Raw genomic sequence first — 19777 nt, forward strand, 5'->3', positions numbered from 1 at the left:
ATAGACAACAAGTGTCGTTGAACCGCAATTTCATCAGATTTGCTAATCACCTCAAACCACAAATGACTTTGAATTTGTTTTTGCTTCCATTCAGAAGCAAAAAGAACAGTTATCAATTTTCTGTCAATGGTCCGCTTTGCCCGCCTGGTCCGTTTTGCCCTACCCTCCCCTATTCTTTATTACCTTTCGTATAATGAAATTTCCGAAGTAATTTTCATTAATATTTTCTCTCCGTACAGAAGGACATAAAAATCTTAAATATTATTCGAAGAAAAAATACTCTTTTTCTACTAGGGGTCGACGATTGGACAATTTTAGGAATTTGTCCTAAAATGCTTTCATCCAGACATTCGGTCTTGAATGTCGACTAAAGCCTCCATAATTAGTGGTATTATTAGCAATTAGTGATAATATCGATACACTACGTTTTTGTTGAAATCACTTCGATAAACTTTCGATTAAAATGTTTATTTATTCCTATACTTAATTGAGTATCCGAATAAATAAAAACTCACTTCGCTTGGCAATCGCGGTTTTTGGGCCCGTAACATAAAATATAACTTAAACTTAATGAGAAGCGCAGAAAACGAAATTGAATAGCTGAACGTTTGACGGACAATATCCGTCCAATAATTATAATACTCTTTTTTTACTAGGGGTCGAAGATTGGACAATTTTAGGAATTTGTCCTAAAATGCTTTCATCCAGACATTCGGTCTTGAATATCGACTAAAGCCTTCATAATTAGTGGTATTATTAGCAATTAGTGATGATACATCGATACACTACGTTTTTGTTGAAATCACTTCGATAAACTTTCGATCAAAATTTTTATTTACTCCTATACTTAATTGAGTATCCGAATAAATAAAAATTCACTTCGCTTGGCAATCGCGGTTTTTGGGCCCGTAACATAAAATAGAACTTAAACGTAATGAGAAGCGCAGAAAACGAAATTGAATAGCTGAACGTTTGACGGACAATATCCGTCCAATAACTTTAATTTTCCCAATGTTGAAGTACTAAAAAAAATATTGAAAAAATATCTGATGTATTCACTACAGCCCACGCGAGGTTCGGAGCGTTGAAACGCAGCCACTAAACTGAGTATCAGTGAAAATTCCAGCGAAATCCACTCAGTCCTTTTTCCAGGGATCGCAAACAGAAAAAAAAACAGATTAATAATCCGCAAGATTATCATTATTCACCATCAGATTAAAAGCCAGTTCTATGAAAATTACAGGAATCGAATAGAACTCAACCTCACGTACATTGAATATGAAAATCAACAAGTCTGAGCCAATCCGTTCCTTTTCCACTTTCACTCATCAGCCATTTTCGAGGGAACATGAACGTTTTTTTCCCCCGCTAAGCGGAAGCCGATGATATGACTTCGATCATGCAGCACTTGCACTCTTTCCCAGATCAATCACCGGATGCGCAAGAGTTCACATGTTTTCAAATGTATTTCAGTTGCGTCAACCGACTAGTCTCCTGATGTTAAAAATCTTCACGAGAAGTTGTACAACAATTAGTATTCAAAACAGTGATTCGAAGGTATACGCATCGTTTTTACTGTCGTCTACTCTCACCCATGGCCCCGGGAGTGATAAATTAGCGTGCCCCCTCGGATTTTGCAACTTTCAAGAGAGAAGACAATCGGGTGTCACGAAAACCAGAACTAGAATTTTAGTCTATTTTTTTCTCAGGTATTTCTACGTGTCTGGAATGCACACTTTCCATTTTATCACATTTCTCTTTCAATTTCCGGACGGGAAATGGATCTGTCAGGGATAATGAGATATGAATGGAAATAATTCAGGACTTGATAAAGTTCTGAATGAATTTTAATTTGAGGAATGCTGAAGAATTTATGAATGGAAACTGTATCGTATTCGTTTTATCATTCGGGTAATTGAGTTGTTCAGGATTTCAGCGCGTCCTAGGTGGCGCCACTTACCCGTCCTCACCGGCATAACCTAATGCTCCTGAAGAACATCAATCATCTCATGAATACATAAATACACCAATAAACGTTAACATCAGCTGCAATGAATAAATCAGCCACTCGATATTAACTTTCCAATATTTTATTATTCATCGAATACTTCGGGGAGATGATAATTAAGGATCATAAAACATTTTATTTCTTCACTGCTCACACATACGAAGGATACAAAATGAAACGAGGATGGGGCATCACCGTTGATTAATTTACTCTATTAAAAAAAAACATGAGATAAGAGATAAATCTAACAATTCATTAATCATAAAATAAAATATTTACAAATACATTGTCGACATTATTGTTGGATGTGCCGGACGGATACGTCGACGCAATCACAAATCCGTCCCCTGGAATAATCTCTGGAATTATTTCAATAATAAAAATAATAATAATAATAATAAAAATAATAATAAGAGAGCGAAATCTACTTTATATTTTGGCAACTGGTACTTGCTGAACGAGTATCTAACCATAGAATCCATCGATTTCTCAACATTTTTTTTTCATTATTCGATGGGTCGTTAAGGAACAAATATAACTCAGTAAAATGATTAAAACCAGCCTATTTTGATATTCTGCATAAAATTGAAATTAAAAAAAATGTTTGAAATATTGTTTGAAGAGTTGATTGCAAATCAATTCGTATAAACCTTTCGGAAAATACGTGTGGTAATTTACTATTTACAACTATCAAATGACTGTATTTATCAGGCGACATTGAAGGTTTACCAAATAATTTTTCTGGATATTTCTTGGTATGACTTTATAAGTGTGACACAAAATGAATTTATGTTTCTGTATGTGCAAATGGCCTAATTTTACGGGTTATTTACGGGGGAAATGAGAAGAATGGTCAGTCTGAACCATCATAGCCGATGATCCGGGCTACACAATTCGTTCTAAAGGCGAAAATTCAATTTTAGAATTCTCAAATAAAGGTATACACGTGGAAAATTTTGTTTACTGAGTAGTGAGGTACAGGGAGATAAATGTTTAGCAAAAATTACGGAACTCACAATTCACTCACCGACTACGGAGTCGACTCATAAAATTTAAGGGACGGTATCGTAATTTTTCACAGGAGATTAAGGTAAAAATTACGGAACGCTCCGGAAAAATTCCGTGACAGTTCCGTCAAATTTCCTACAATCACATTTCGCTCCGGAATTACGGAAAAGATGCGTAATTTTTATTGAATATTTCTCTCCGTGTAATAATTGAACCCCACCAGCTCTTAGCGTAACCCAGGATTCACGACGTGGGCGTTGACGGTGTGGACTTCCACGACTCTACTGATATGACAAATTTAACCCTAGATTAATCACCCTATGAGGGAAACCCCGCCGCGCGTCGTTTTTCTTCAATTACAATTGACTGGCTAACCGAAAAAATTCAAAAAATTTGACTTTGTCAATTGAAGTGTCTAAAAAATTATAGTCGTTTTGAGAACAACATATTTCCCAAAATTCCTAAAGAAACCAAATTATTTCGGACTGATGAATTATTTTTCCCCACGTTAAATGAAATTGCCCATGACGCGACGTTGCCGGAAGCTCGCTAAACGCGCCCGGGCGGTGTAGAGTGAATTCGGCAACGCTAAAGCCTAAATAACACGGCGGGGAATCCCCGCGGAGGTGGCCAAAGTCGCAGGGTCGCGTTTGGTGACCAGACTAGGGTTAAACGCAAAAAAAGTTTTAAAATAAAAACACTCGAAAAATTAAATTAATTAATCAGTGATTTCACCCTACGGTATCGCGGCAAAATAAGAATAGGCTACATGCACATATAGAACCATAAATTCATCTTCATCGCACTTGTACAGCGATTCCGATGTTTTCGCCCAGCAAAATTGATCGCCAACATTGAGTATTGACCACCGATCGACCATCATCCGACCAAAATTGCGTATTGGCCACTGATTGACGATCGATCGACTGATCACCAGCCAGCCATCAACCATCGACCGATTGACAAAGGACCAGCAATTGACAAGCGATCAACAGCTGACCAGCGATCGACCATCGATCGACGACCAACAGCAGTCATCTGACGGCAAACGACCCCAGAACATCAAAATGATCTAGTTTCAACGATTCACTTGAGTCAACCGTGCCCCCTCCCGACCCATCACCTGCCTCAAACGAATCAGTAAAATCTCAACCGACAAATTCCAATGAAATCAATTAAAATCCAGCAGTGCTACCACGAAGGAATTGATCGATTTGCCCAGCGGAGAGCGACTGACTGCCCCCTCTGGTCTGTGGAGCCAGAGTATAATAATATTGGTGCTGCTGTTCCCGCTGCGGTGGCAGTGCCGGCTGCTGCTGGCGACGCTGCTGTTGAGCATACAGCTGCTGAGACTGCAGCAACTGCTCCGACTGCTGTTGCCGATAAATCGACTCCTGCGGTTGGGTCGGCCGCGCCGGTGCCGGTCTGGACGCCTGCTGAATCGGCTGAAGCTGCTGAAGACCCAACAACGACTGGGAGGATTGTGCTACGTAAGGTTGAAGCTTATGATTCAAACGAAAATCTCCAGTTGTCTGTGGAAGACTCTGATACAGTTGTGTGTTGTACTGACCACTACTGGGATCGTAGACCAACTCGGACTGATAAATCGGCCCCTTGGGCTGCGCCGGGCGACTCTTAACGGGCACTGTGTTGACGTAGCGCTCAAGTTCAGCAGCGAAATTCAAGTGGATGTCGTTGGGGGACACACGGGGAACAGCTGTGGTGCTTCTTTGCGTGGCGTAAACTACCCCGGGGCGTTCTGTGCTGCTAGGCGAGACATACTGGGCTGCCACCTGCTGGACGTGGGGTCGTGGGGTGATGGCGACTGATTGGGGTCGTTCTCGATGGATTGACCGAGGGGTTGAGCTGCTCTCGAGGGCCTGGTAGGCCGGAGTTGGCTGGTAGCGGGTGGGGGTCGGGCTCGCCAGACTCTGATACCTAGGGGCTGGGGTGGAGCGGTAGGGGGTGGCCGCTGTAGTCTGGGTGGTGGCTGCCGCTGGGGTCACGGAGTACAGAGACTCACCCTGGATCGGGTTCACCTGGAGGTAATTCGGGCGGGGGCGGCTGCGGAAGGCCGTCGGCCTGATGAGGACCTTCGGCTCCTCCTCTTCCAGCTCTTGGCTCGCGTCGTCGTCCTGGAGGGCGTACTCCGTCTGGAAGATGGTGGTTGGGGCTCGCGGGGTCGTTGTTCTCGGGTAGTTCTGGACCGGACGCGGGCGAACAGACGGGTAGTTCGCTGGTCCAGGAAGGTCATCGTCGTCGGCTTTTCTTGGCAAGTCGTCGTCTTCCTCCTCCTTAGGGGCGTTTGGATCGCAGGGGTTCCCCGAGACGTAGGTGAATTCCCTTTTGTTACCGTCGGGATCGACGTAACCGTATTTTCCCCGGACCACGCAGTCCGTTCCGCGGGTCTCCTCCTTGAAGGAACCGTCCGCTGCCTCGTAACCAAAGGTGAATGACCCGTCGTCGTTGACTTTGTTGTAATTTCGGATTGTCTGGACTGGTGGGGCTTTGGAGGGGTTCAATGTGTCCTTGGAACGGGGAGAGGGGAGGGCTCGGGTTCTCGGCTGGTAGATCTCGGAACTCGGGGAGTATTCCTCTTCCACTTGGGCGTCCTCATCCTCGTAGTACACCTGGGGCTCGGCCACGCGCGGACGAATCTCCACTCGTCTCGCTGTGCTCAACGCCAAAAGGCATGCCTGCAACGGGAAAGAGAAGTTAGCCCAGGTAGGAATTAACAAGTGGTACAAACTTGGTCGAAGGGCGGCCCGACCTTGGCTAGTCATGGGCCAAGATAAGCATCCAAGGCTGGTTGAGCCCCGAAATGGGCCTGACTCGGTCACCAGTCAGGTTTATTGATTTAAATGATTAAAAAAATCAAAAATAATTTTCATTCAATCACTTTTATGATTGATCATCTTCTAATCATCCACCCCGAACGCATCTTTGAGTGAAAATCCCTAATTTGTTTAACTTAAAATAACCACCCCGAGCCGGTCTCGAACGCATGACCCTAACATCACTAGTCCTACGCCTTAAACACTTTTTTTGTTCTATAAAACATGTTTATTTAGCCAAAGTTTACATTTACAGAGTGGAACAAAATTGTTGGATTTAGTGTCTACGGGATACACATGATAAAACGTAGGTAGGATGGGTAGAAATTTATAACGGAGAACACAGTCGAGCACTGAAGTTCGTATGCAGAATACTTAGAATGCAACTTCAGGCTGTTCACGAACTTTAGTGTTCGACTGTACATACGGCTTCGGACGCTTCGCATCTCAACAATGTGGTTTTGTATTTTTAACATAATAATAATTGGCAGGTCCTGCGGCGTTTTTTGTAATTTGGTGTGACCAGCAATTGGCCAGTAAAACTGGTCGTAACCAGTAAAAATGATCGAAACGCCTTAACCACTAGCCTACCGCGCAATTCTTATTACTGTTAATTGAAATCCTCATATGAACTTCTCGATTCCATTCTTCGCTGAATGTGTTTTTAAATATAGGGGAGGGTAGGGCAAAACGGACCAGGCGGACAAAACGGACCCCTAGGGCAAAACGGACCACTGACAGAAATTTGATAATTTTTCAATTTTTTTTTATAGTTTTTGCTTCCGAATGGAAGCAAAAACTATACAACCCCTGTGAGGGTTATGATCCTGAAACTCACTTTTAATTCAACACATTCAGTGTTCCTGATTTGAAGGAAAGAAAAAAAAACAAAAATTACCAATTTTCTGTCAGTGGTCCGTTTTGCCCTACTCTCCCCTAATCCTGATTAATTTCGATTTCATTGTTTATTAATGACCTGGTTATTCGCAAGATGTGAAAAGAATATCCCCCTCCACCTCCTCTCCTCCCGCCTGAGTATTTTCTATGACCCCAGACTTTTAATTTTTCATTGTACTTGAAGATTCGATCTTTGTAATTACTATCGCAATTATTATTATTATTCTCTCCTTCCCTCCTTCCTTCAGCCCTGAGAGTTTTTACAAATAAGTCTCCCTTTCCGTCTTCTCAACAGTTGGGGAGCGATTTTGCTCGTTTTATGTCGACATAAAATCGTAAATTCCAACCAATGACAGTCCTGGATTCGAAATACTCAACTAGGATTGATTGAAATTTATGATTTTATGTCGACATAAAACGAGCAAAATCGCTCCCCTGGTGCACTCTTCGACCATCTTGGTTCGATTCTGGTAGCCACGGCTCAAAATGCGCCATTGGCTGAATTATGGCCTAATCTTGTTTACCAACACTCGACAAGACGAGGTCGAACCAAGCTTTTGACGGTAGTTGAAGCTCGGGGATTCCCGTCGGGGAGTTTATGTCTGGCGGGAAACGTGGGAATATTTCAATTTTTACACTCCCCAAATCCGAAATATAACCAAAATTGATAGCTACGAGGAATACAACGAAAATAATCATCAAAGAAAGCTAAAAGTGATCTTTAACAAGGTGTTACTTCACAGGTTTGCCAATGCAGCAACACACACTGGAAAATAAAACATGACACATACTCGGTGCGCTTTGTACCGTGAGAACCAATGTATCGCAACTGCTTCAGATGCGCGTGAAGACATATTTACTATTTAACATTATTTGCCGGTTTATTTAACGTTACTAATCAGGTAAAAACAAGTGGTTGTGTAAATAAATGGTGATTCAACGGTGTTGACTGATGGTTCTTGGTGTCCGATAACCGGTTCACCGTGTGTTCAACTTCTATATGGAACACCTAGGAAGTACAACGAGGAAGAAAGTATGTAAAGCTAGGGTTCTCAAGGGGCAAGTGAAAATGAGAGCGAGGAAAGAGTGCTGGTTGCGCTCGGCATCACTCAATCAACATATTCATAAGTATTTTAATCGCAGGGAATTTAATTATAAAAATTATACCGTTATGTTTTTTTTCCTGATCGGTGAAGAAGAAGGATCAGATTGTTACGAGGTTTTGAGAATATTCAGATGAGTAAAAATGTCTGAACTTCCGGGGCAGAATAGTTGAAACTATGAAATTGTGAGAACACACGGCATTTGTGTAACATTACGTAACAAACAGTTGATTTTATATATGTGACCCGAATCCGGGGCGAGGCCCGGCTCTTGTGCGACCTAGCGTGAGATTTAGATTGAGACCGTTGTAACTCGCGCCCGCTCTCCTTGAACCATAGTCTGGCGAAAAGGTAATGCCTCAACCACGCCTCTATTAAGAGTCCCTTTTAAGTACTTGAGTGAAAGAAAGTTGATAAAAATTCCGGCTTTGTCAGTGTTCAACCCCCGGGGAATTCCTGAATAATCGCGCCGGGTTAAACTTGTTAATTTTTATTTGTGAATGTTAAATGTCCTTGAGACGAGGTATTACGTGAATGGTGGAGCCCTTCCTTTAGGAATTAAACCGGTTTGGGAGGTTAGGATTTGTATAGAATGCATTGAATTGAAATTTCTCGGGGATTTTTTTTTCTATTCACTTTTTCTCTTGATGAATAATAGAATCGGGGGAAGAAAAATAGGTGGATTTTCACATTAGTTTGATGAATAATATATGAAGTCCTTTGTCTTTCGATTTATGCGTGGCTGGTGAAAGCCGGCGGAAGTACAACGACATCTACAATTAATTCGGGTGATAATTATGGGAGGAAAATGGTCTTTAGTGTTGAGGAACATTCCCAAGGTCATTGATAACAATGACAGTCAAGTTTAGAGTGGGTGAATAATGGAGATGTGTGAAGTGCATTAAATTTACTTTTCATGGCCCGTTTAGAATTTATCATTCCAGACGGTCGGAATTGTTCGCGAGGAGGAAATGAAATTCAGCAGAAAGGAAATACCAGTTGTTTTCGAATCCAACGAAAGGATCTTGTGTGGAGCTAATGACTCGGGGATACCTCTGAGACTTGGGTTGAGGAAAATCGTGACGCTCAACCGAGCGCCGTAATCACTACGGGCATGCCAGTCACACACAGATGTATGAGTGGGGGGGGCTTTTTTGTGTGCACACACGAGGCGCCGTTTGGTTTTCGCTCGATGCCGGGGCACCACGCCTTTACTGGCCGAGTTTCCAAGTCGTTCCGGGACTTTCCAGAGAAAGGGAAGGTAAGTACTCGGTGTGGACTGATACAAAATGCGCGTGCCACGATTTATTGAGAGATTGAATTACGAATAAAATTGGATTGTATTCTATAATGCAAAATAATTTGTAAATAAAATTTGTTTTTGTTATTGTTATACATCGAAGAATAATACATTCGAATCTATTTTTTGTTGGAAATTAATGGACTTGGATATTTATTTATTCATCTTAATGAATTTCCAATTTTTTATAATGTTGAAATAAAAATTCAGTAGCGAAGCGGTAAACCGGGCTAAGTCGATTTTGACTATTTACCAGTTTTTGACGAATATCTGGGAATCTAAAAGAGATAGAAAAATTTTTGTCATGACCTTTTTTGTACAGCCAACTGAGGGTTATAAAAAAGGTAATGAGCAAAATTTTGCTATCGTTCTTGGATTCCGAGATATTTGTCAAAAAATGGCCAAGAGTCAAAATCGACTTAACCCGGTTTACCGCTTCGCTACTGAATTTGTCATTGAAGTATGGTCTCATTATTATAACGACTCAAAAAATAATGCGTTTAAGTAAAATAAACATTTGTATTTAGAATTTTTGGGTGCAGTCCAACCGTATTCTCATCGACAATTAATGGACACATTTCTATTTCAAGGGAAATGGTTCAGTTATATGACATTTATAATTAATTCATTAGGGGTGGATGCATAGGGTGAATAGAGTGCCAAATGGGACCCGAAAAAAGGGCCGTAAAAAAAAATTCATTCCAAATCTGTTCTCTTCCCAGTCCAAGAGATGGTTGCATTTCTAAATGATACATTCTTTTTTAGATCAAGGAACCATTTTTTAATATTTAAAAGACTATTTATTTTATCTAGATAAAAATCAAGACCAAGTTTGAATAAAAGCTTCATTTACTTGATGCAAATGAAATTTATTTATTTCACAAAATCCCTAAATGACAATTTTTTGTAGGGATTATTCAAGATGTTTTTATTTATTAATAATCTATAAACAATTATTATTCTCCCCTGACGATGATTTCTAGGGAATTATTGATAAGAACCAAATGCTTGAAAAAGAGATTTTTCTTGCAAAAATTATATTTTTCAAATTTTTTTCATGCAATTTAATCAACAAATGAAATCGCAATTTAAATAAAAAAATTGACAAACGGTAAAAGTTTTGTAAATATCGCCAAATCCCTCAAATTTTCGCAAGAATTTTTGAACATTTCGCTCCAGATGGTTTAATATTCAAGAATTATTTCCATTTTTTCACGGAAGATTCAGTCAGCTCTGATCCCGAATTTCCCCATAAATTCCAATAAAACTACTGAGTCAATCACTCCTGATGGATTCATTATTGCCGTAATTCGGAAATGTATTGTAAAATGCAATTAAAATTTATTTATTTCACAAAATCCCTGAAGAAGACAATTTTTTGTTGTGATTTTTCAAAATGAAATTTTTTTATTAATAATCTATAAGCAATTATTATTCTCCCCTGAAGATGATTTCTACAGAATTATTGATAAGAAGCAAATGCTTAAAAAAGAGATTTTTTGTTGCAAAAATTACATTTTTCAAATTATTCTCAAACAATTTAATTAGTAAATTTCATAATTAAAAATTTAAAAATTGAAAAACTGTAACGGTTATGTATAACTTGTTAAATCCCTGGAATTATCGGAAGAATTTTTAAGCATTTGTCTCCAAATACTTCAGTATTCAAAAATTATTTTCATTTTTTCGCGAAAAATTCAGTCAACTAGAATCCGAATTTCCCCATAAATTCCAATAAAACTTGAATAAATCACTCTCATTACCCCTGATCCCCCATCCCGAATGTCTCATGCACTCCAATCTCCTATTCCAAATCCCACATATCCCATTTTACAGTACATTTCCGTAATTCCAAGGACGGAAAAAAATGAAAGTGAAACCCCAAGAGGCCACAATCGCCACGAGTACCTAGTAGGCAATAGCAATCTATATACGACGAAGAAACAGCCATTGACGCGTGCCTTTACCATCGAAAGAGACGTTGGGATGCGTGGGAAGAATAGAAATTTTCGCCTGCGTACGAGAAAACTGCCACCACAGAAAGCAGGGTCATTGGACTCACAATGAGTCAATCATACCCAGGTACATGCCCTGTTAAGTTTTCCTTATTTCAGTCGCAATTAGCCTTCACTTCCACATTTATCCATTTCCATTTCAAATGGTCCTTTTCTCTCCCTCTCTCTCTCTCTCCCTCTGGCTTCATTAATGCAATTAGAATGCATTACACAATCTGACATTCTTTTAACTTAGGTATTCCGGTTTTTCCAGTCGGAGTTGATGACAAACATCAACTGCTGATACTTCCAGGTGAAAAAAAAAACGTTTTATGGTAAAAATGCGGAAAGTGTTTACTACCACGTGTTTACTACCGCATGCGATCCGTGTCTAGGTGCAATTAAGGCCTCTGGGGTTGATTCGTAAGATGAAGAAACCGGATGGGTGAATGAGCGAAACTGATGTTACATCTTGATGAATCAATTAATGTTAAGGTATGAATTGTGAATGATTTTGTGGCGCAAGGCGGCCGGGATTATCGATATATTCAGAGGAATGATGCATTTGAATGAAGTAAAACTCTCCAATTGATTTTTTATTATTCACTTTATGCAAATGCTTCAATTATATGGAATAAGTCATTTAAGGGGAGACTGCCGAGTTTTAAAAGTCGCGGGCGATTGGAGTGAGATTTTTCATGCGTTGACGATGATTCTATGTGCCTAAAAACGAATAATTAGTGCAAAGTAATCAATTGTTTATTGTTCGTTTGCTCCGCATAAGCAATTAATTTTTTTGCGCTATTTATTCGTTTTTAGAGATATTTAATGGATCTTCAATGTATGAGAAATCCCATTCCAATATAACCCACGAATTTAAAAATCATAGTACTGTCCCCGTACAATAAATAGTAATAATTTCGTTCTCTTCTTCGCCTAAACGATTATGTTATCGCAAAGCAATGAATTATTTATTTGGATTAAGAAAATATTTATTTATATTTTTGAGAAGCTATCCATTTGGTGTGAATTCAAGTGGAAACACGAATCAAGTTCAAGTGCGAATGAACGGTTTAAGAAAGCTATTTACATAAACCCGTTTATTTTATGCAAATAATGTTTGTTAAATTCAAACAATTTCCGTGGGCGTTGGGAAACCAAAAAGTACTGGGATATCCTTAACCTTCGAGTGGTCGCACCTCTCCACCAAACGTATCTGGTCGCGTGATGAGCGCTGCGCCGTTCCGTGTATTTTACCATTTTGAGAAAAAAAAAGTTCAAAAAAATAATGTATTTATGATTAAACGAATAACTTTGAACTTCCAACTGACAGCTACTATCAGTATAAAACGAGAAAAGCGAAAACATTATTCAAAAATTGATTTTCATTCGGTGCGAAAATTTGACATTTGCAGGTTAAACACAGAGATTTTGACCGAGTCGAACTTTTAAGGAATTTTAATTTTTGATCGGTGCAAAGATGCACAGAACAAAAATTGTTAAAATGTTTGACATGGTGGAAAGTAGGAATTCCAATTTTTTCCGATTTTTTCTCAACAACGTTTCAGCGTAAAAAATAAAAATCGAGACAGAACGGCGCGGGCGCCATGACGCGACCGATCGAGGGTTAAGCATATCCAAGTACTTTGGCTATTTTTTCTTCAGAGCAGTGCTTTTCTACTCTTGTAGTTGAACATCAGAGCTTTCATTTGATCCCCATTTGACCCTATGTTTCCGGATATTTTACATTGAGAAAATAGTTTTTATACCGACAAATCATTATCGATGTCAAGGTATTCTAGACATGGTCCTCAAATTTTTTTGAAAAGTTTAATTGTTATTAGGTCCTTTAAGTGACGCAATGTAATTTTAGGTTAATATATTTTTAAACTGATGGATTCTTGTAATTAATTTCTAGAGCCTGATATGAAGATTAAATTTTAATCGAAACGTCGCGATATTTCACCATGAGATAGTGCGGTTTTTACTGTGTCCAAAATCCTCATGATTCCACCTCATAATGAACTATTACACGGACGTGAACCAACATCCTAAATTTACAATGATTTTATTATTTAAACTTAAAAATAATAAAAGCTCTGATTCAACTACAAAATTAGAAAAGGATTTCGCTGGAGAAAAGATAATCAAAGTACTTGGATATCCGTAAGGGATTGATAGATTCCTTAGAAATTTGTATCACAAAATGAATATCTATCAATTTTTTCCCACTGAATACTCTTATCTGAGAAAACAAGAGGAATTCAGTAAAAAATGATAAAACGATTCAAGTCGATTTTGCCAATTTGCTAGTTTTCAACGAATATCTCGGAATCCATGGGAAATAGCGAATTTTTTGACTTGACCTTTTCTGTAGAACTCAACTCGCTCAACAAAAAAGGTTATTACAAAAATTTCGTTATCTCCCTTAGATTCAGAGATATTTGTCGAAAAGTCAGATGAGAGTTGAGTCGGCTCCAACCATTTTACCGCTTCGTTACTGAATTCTTGGATTGAATCATCGAAAAACCAATAAAATTTCAATAAACACGGACTCGCGGTGGGGGGACGCGTGGGAAGAGGGCGCTCTTGTGGGAGTCACTATTGCAGGGCGCTGGGGTCGCAAATGAATTCGCTGCCGATGGATGTGACAAGTTGATGACTGGGAATTGGGTTTACGATGATACTTCGGATAAGATGATGAAGGTGAGGCTCATATCGGTGACGCGCTGGATACATGAGAAAGAGGAAGAGGAGGATTAATTAACCGACCGCGGATCGTATCCACTTCCAGGGGTTCAAGTATCTGTCAGGTGAAGTTGCGTAATGAGATTCATTGGGTTTTTTTTTCGAATGGGGAGCGATTGCCGGCGCGTACGATGTTCGATGGATATAGCTGATGCGGACGGATCAGCACTAACATTCGAATCCAAGTTTTTTTCAATGTTTTCACGTAAAATTTAAATTTGACCCTCACAAGTATGTTTTGAGCGTGAGAATTTAACCTTCATATTTAGAGGAAATCATTCTTCTTAAAAAAAAATTCATCATCACTTTCGATTAATCAGTTTCAATACAAAATTATCTAGTGGGAATTGCGAAACCTTTTCAAGAATTCGGAGAATATTTCGGATTGTTGGGATTGATGAAATATATTCACATTTCGTCATTTTAAATCAACGTCTAATGAAATCAATAATTTGAGATTTTTTGTCGTAAAAAAACAATGAATTCTTTTTTTTTCTCCTCAAGTATACGAAAATTGAGAACTTTGTAATTGAAAATTATTGACGGTGTTTAAACCTAGTCATTATTTTTTCATTACTGCTTTATGACTAGAAATGTAAAAAAAAAATACTAAAATATTTCAGAATGTAATTTCGGTGCTACTGATTGTTGAATGAATTTTCTTCATTGAATGAAATGATGTAATGCGAAATGGAATGGGAAAACATTAGATTAGACAATTGTATGCATTATGACACCAAAATATATATGCCAATTGCCTATAATTTCTGAATTCTCAATTATTCATCGAGGGAAAAAAATACGTGTCTATTAATTCCATTCAAATTTCACATACTCAAAGTAAGAAATTTCGTGCAAAATCACTATATGGATATTCAACATATTAAAAACACCATTTGAATATTCATCCACTCCAATAAATTTAGCATCGACGAGTGTAATTCGATCCACATAATTTAAAAAAAATCATGGAAACTATTACGTCTTCGTTGAAGCATAGCACTTCAACCCTCTTTTGAATTCCAAATCGAAATTTAACATATCCAAAACTCCATTTAATTATTCATCCACTCCAATAAATGTAGCACCGAAGAAGGCAATTTGACCCAAATAATTTAAAATTTCATAGGAAACATTAAGTTTTTGTCGAGGCACCTCACCGCTCTCTGGCATAGTTATTGGTTTTCACGACTATATTTAAGCTATATCCGTAGAAAACACGTTTTTCTTACGACTGTCCCCTTGTTTTTCGTAGATAATGTTTATAATAGCCCCCAGCTATTCAAAAAAGTGCTAACTAGCTGTACTACACAGTTTAGGAGATAATAAATAATGAAATGCGGGCTTCTAACCCGCTAGGCATAGTCCAAACGGGGGTTATAGGTCCCCCGTGATACATTGATAAATTCTGAATACCTTGAATTTTTTGTAAAATTTTGTACTACATAGTTTCTGCGATATTCAACTCGAAAAAATGGAAATTTCGTGAAAGCATTACTTATTTGATTCAATAAATTAATTAACAAATAGTTTCGTATTTGATTAAAACAGTTATTGTTACCGGCATCATCAACACATGAAAATAGTAAAACTCAATAAGTTACAATAATAGAGAATGCAATAAATTAAGTTATTCAGAATTTTTTCCGGAAATCCATAGGGATTAACCTTGGGATATACCTCAACCAGGGATAGCCATATCCGTAAATTATAATTACTGTTAAATTATTAAGTAGTCAATTAGTGAATATCACTCTCAAATTTTAATTATTGAAGTAATCATCAATTTAAAAAGTCAAATTTCGAGTTATTCATTAATCAGTACGTGAGTTAGAAAGATTGAGATTATTTGGATAATCGGCAATCCCTTATAAGAAATTTAGTATCATCTAATTAATAAAAAATTTATAGTTCCATATTTTTAAACATTTAATTCATTATCAATTGGAAATTGAGATTGTGAATTATCTCACTATTTTTTAATTTCGATTAGTGTATTTAAACCTTGATCGATGTAAGCCGGAAGTTCTTTTAATATTGGAGAATCAAAAGATTGATTGCCATTCCTGAACTTAGCTGTATTGTATGAAAAAAATTAGATACGTATTTTTCATTCTATACATACATGTCATGGACTATTGTATGCATTGTGACACAATATAGACATTGTCAATTGCCTATAACTCTTGGAATCTCAACTATTCATCGAAGCAAAAAAATGTATGTTCAACATTTTCCGTTCAACTTTCATATCCAGAAATGAAAAAATTTCGTGCAAAAGCCCCACTAGGGAATTCACTGTATCCAAAACTCCATTTAATCATTCACCCACTCCAATAAATGTAGCACCGAAGAGTGCAATTCGACCGAAATAATTTAAAAATTCATGGAAAACATTAAGTTTTTGTTGAAGCACCTCAACGCTCTTTGTTCGACACAGCCTTTGGCTTGACAATTATATTTAACCAAATTATATGACAATTCATTCATATTTATATTCATACTGCATACATGTCATGTAGGCATTATGACTGGAACCGGAGAGTTCGTTTACTAAAAAATCTGGTAACAAAATTTCTAAGCAACGATGAATTGACAATATAGATATTCTCGATTGCCTACAATTTCTAAATTCTTAGCACCGAAGAGTGTATTCGACCCAAATAATTTAAAAATTCACGGGAAGCATTAAGTTTTTGTTGAGGCACCTCAACGCTCTTTGTCCACCACAGTTTTTGGCTTTACAATTATATTTTACCGAGACGGCCATGATACCGCAGATAACAATGAGAGAAAAAGAAAGGAGGGGTGGCAGGCTAGAGGAGGGGTTTCAAATCGAGAATTACTCCGATAAAACCAATGAAATAGAAAAAAAATTTTTTTAAATATATTTTACCGTATTATATAACAATTCTATGAAAAATATTAGATATACATATTTGTCATTCCACGCATACATGTCATGTATGCATTATACTGGAACTGGAGACTTCGTTTACTAAAAAATCTGGTAACACAATTTCTAGACAACTATGAATTGACAATATAGACATGCTCAATAGCCTACAGCTCCTAAATTCTTCACTATTCACCAAAGAAAAAACAAGTATGCCAAAAATGTCTTCCATTCAAATTTCAGATCGCGAAATAAAAAAATTCGTGCAAAAGCCCCATTAGAAAATGGCAACATATCCAAAACTCCATTCAATCATTCATCCACTCCAATAGATGTAGCACCTAAGAGTGCAATTCGACCCAAATAATTTAAAAATTCATGGAAAACATTAAGTTTTTGTTGAAGCACCTCAACGCTCTTTGTTTGGCACAGTTTTTGGTTTTACGATTATATTTAACGAGTAAACTTGCTTAAGAAGAGAGGCCATGACTCTCTCGTATAATTTGCCGAGTTGTAAATCAGTACGATGTAATAATTTAAAATGTTTTAAGTGCTCCTCGTCTCTGTCCCAGGTATGAAAGTAGAGTAACAAGAAAATCCCACGAATAAGACGTAATCAATTGTAATTTAAATAATTATTTCTGCACTTTGTGTGAATATTCAGTTACGAATGTATTTTTATCGATGATTGGGTACATGCCAGTGGGGAAAATCGGTGAAAGCCAATCAATTGATCGAACGTATGAAAAATTCATCGGATTATTTTCGATTGCGAATAAGTATAAAAGACGCCTCTGTCTTAAGCTTTGTCATGCGTTCCCATTAGGCTCGCTTTCGCAATTCATTTAATGCCCAAGATTTCACCGTCATTGATCACACGAGGGGCACGAAAAACCTCGGATCGATGTCACTGATAGATTATGAAAATTACTAAATGTCATGATACCGGGAATGTAAAAAATTATTTAGAGTTTGTTAATAACTTTCCAGTGGAATCCAATCGCATGTGACTTTCCAGAAGTTTCTAGCCAAGTGACCATTACGTGTGTTACATATTCTATTGTGCTACCAAATTCATCGTCACTTTCTTTTTTTTCCTTTCCTTTGAACCACATCTTTAATGTCACTCGGACCGGGCGCGCTTTGACTATTTTGAAATGAGTGACGAAATTTCGGATGTGACGGAAATATTAATGACCGCTCCATATTTTTTCAAGGGGTTTGTGCTTTCACCTTCAGTTGATGGATTTAATGGATGTTGTTTGTAATTGTAGGACAATCAGCAGTAAAAATTTATGTTTGAGAAAATTGAATATTTTTCAACTTTTTGTTGTTTGCTTTTTTCTTGTTTTTGAAAAATTAATTTCACATAATTATTTTCACATCATTATTAGCTTCATAATTTTGCATTCATTAGGAATAATCGAATTCGAGTCGTATTGAGCACACACTATGCTTGGTAACAAAAGGGCCCCGTCCATGAGGGGTTAAGGAAAAATACTAATAATTGACAAAAAAATGCAAACAAAATTTGAAATGCGTGACGAAATTTCGGATATGATGGGAATATTAAAGACCGCTCCATATTTTTTCAAGGGGTTTGTGCTTTCACCTTCAGTTGATGGATTTAATGGATGTTGTTTGTAATTATAGGACAATTAACAGTAAAAATCTATGTCTGCGGAAATTAAATATTTTCCCATTTTCGTTCTGTTTTTTTCTTGTTTTTGAAAAATTAATTTCACAATCATTAAGGAAAAACACTGATAACTGACAAAAAAATGCAAAAAATCTAAAGAACAATTTTTTAAAACAATTTTTAATAGTACATTAGAGTACAAGGGCACAAATTTCGTTTTCAACGAATGTGTGTACAGACCTCGCCTTCGGCTCGGCCTGTAAACTACACATTCGTTGAAAACGAAATTTGTTACCGAGTGCTCTATAATATTTTATGTCAAGTCGTGCAGAAGTCGAGATTTGAGCAGGCTGCGCGAAGCGCAGCGTGCGATAAACTCGACTTATTGCACGGCGCGACATAAAGAAAATTTGTTTTAAGAAATTGAAAAAAAAACAAACGAAAATTCAATGAGTTAAAAAAATTCAAATAATTAAATGGAACAGAATAAAACAACGCGAGTTAGTAAGAGCGTTAAAAAAATATCACTATAAACATACCAAAATAATAAACCTCATGTTGCGCGCAATAACCATAAATAGTGGTACGAAACTTGCTAAGAATTCACCAGTATCTCTTTCGATTTCACTGAGTAGAGTGCAGCGAGATAGTTGGCATCACGTTGCTTTATAACCTACACCGGACAGTTTGAAACCGGTGAGAGTGGGGGAGAATGGGAGACAGCCACCTGGATGACGGCGTAGGGGGCCCCTTGACTACCTAGACTCGCTGTAAACCCAAACCGAGAGATCACTCGAAGGAGCTCAATTGAGATCGCCGAGAGTTAATGAACACAGCCAATTGCCAAATCGAAGAATAACGCGTATAAATGAAGGATATTTTTAAACGGTGCCCGCCGACACGCATTGGTCTAGTCCCATAAAACGATTATTGTGATGAAAAATTAGGGGAGGGGATAACACAACGGGTTCAGGGTGTATGGTACATGAACGAAGGCGGATGTTGGGACAGAAATCAATCCACAACCGTGAGAATGATACGTAGGCGGTTTTCAAAGGCCCCCGAATAACAAATAATAGGGTAAAAATGAGAATTGTTAGGGAGACAATCGGTGGTTCGACATGCCCTGGTTATGGAATTTTTTTTTTAAGATTATATTTATACAATACTGCATTGATTACATGATCTCTTGAGGGCAATTCGTTTGGCACAAGATCATGAATTGAGCATTAACACTTCATGATTGAGTGGACATTTCGTTGTCATTTTCATTTTCATTTCATTTTCATAAAAATACGTGTGAAAAAATTCAATAGAAATCCTATCGAAACCCCATAGAATTCCTATAGA

At 37.7% G+C, this 19777-nt stretch overlaps 1 protein-coding gene across 1 annotated transcript; it reads right to left on the reverse strand.

The window, feature by feature from the left end:
* Positions 1–3686: 3686 nt before the first annotated feature.
* LOC107035848 (RNA polymerase II degradation factor 1) lies at positions 3687–19041 on the reverse strand. The gene is made up of 2 exons (XM_015253448.1): positions 18967–19041; positions 3687–5712 (listed from the first exon to the last, which is right to left on the reverse strand). Exons 1-2 carry the CDS (start codon positions 19000–19002, stop codon positions 4192–4194), a joined length of 1557 nt encoding a protein of 518 aa, XP_015108934.1. The 5' UTR covers positions 19003–19041; the 3' UTR covers positions 3687–4191.
* Positions 19042–19777: the final 736 nt, after the last annotated feature.

The sequence above is a fragment of the Diachasma alloeum genome, unplaced genomic scaffold (assembly GCF_001412515.2).
Source record: "Diachasma alloeum isolate Michigan unplaced genomic scaffold, Dall2.0 Dall_scaffold_00201, whole genome shotgun sequence".
Classification (NCBI taxonomy): Eukaryota; Metazoa; Arthropoda; class Insecta; order Hymenoptera; family Braconidae; genus Diachasma; species Diachasma alloeum.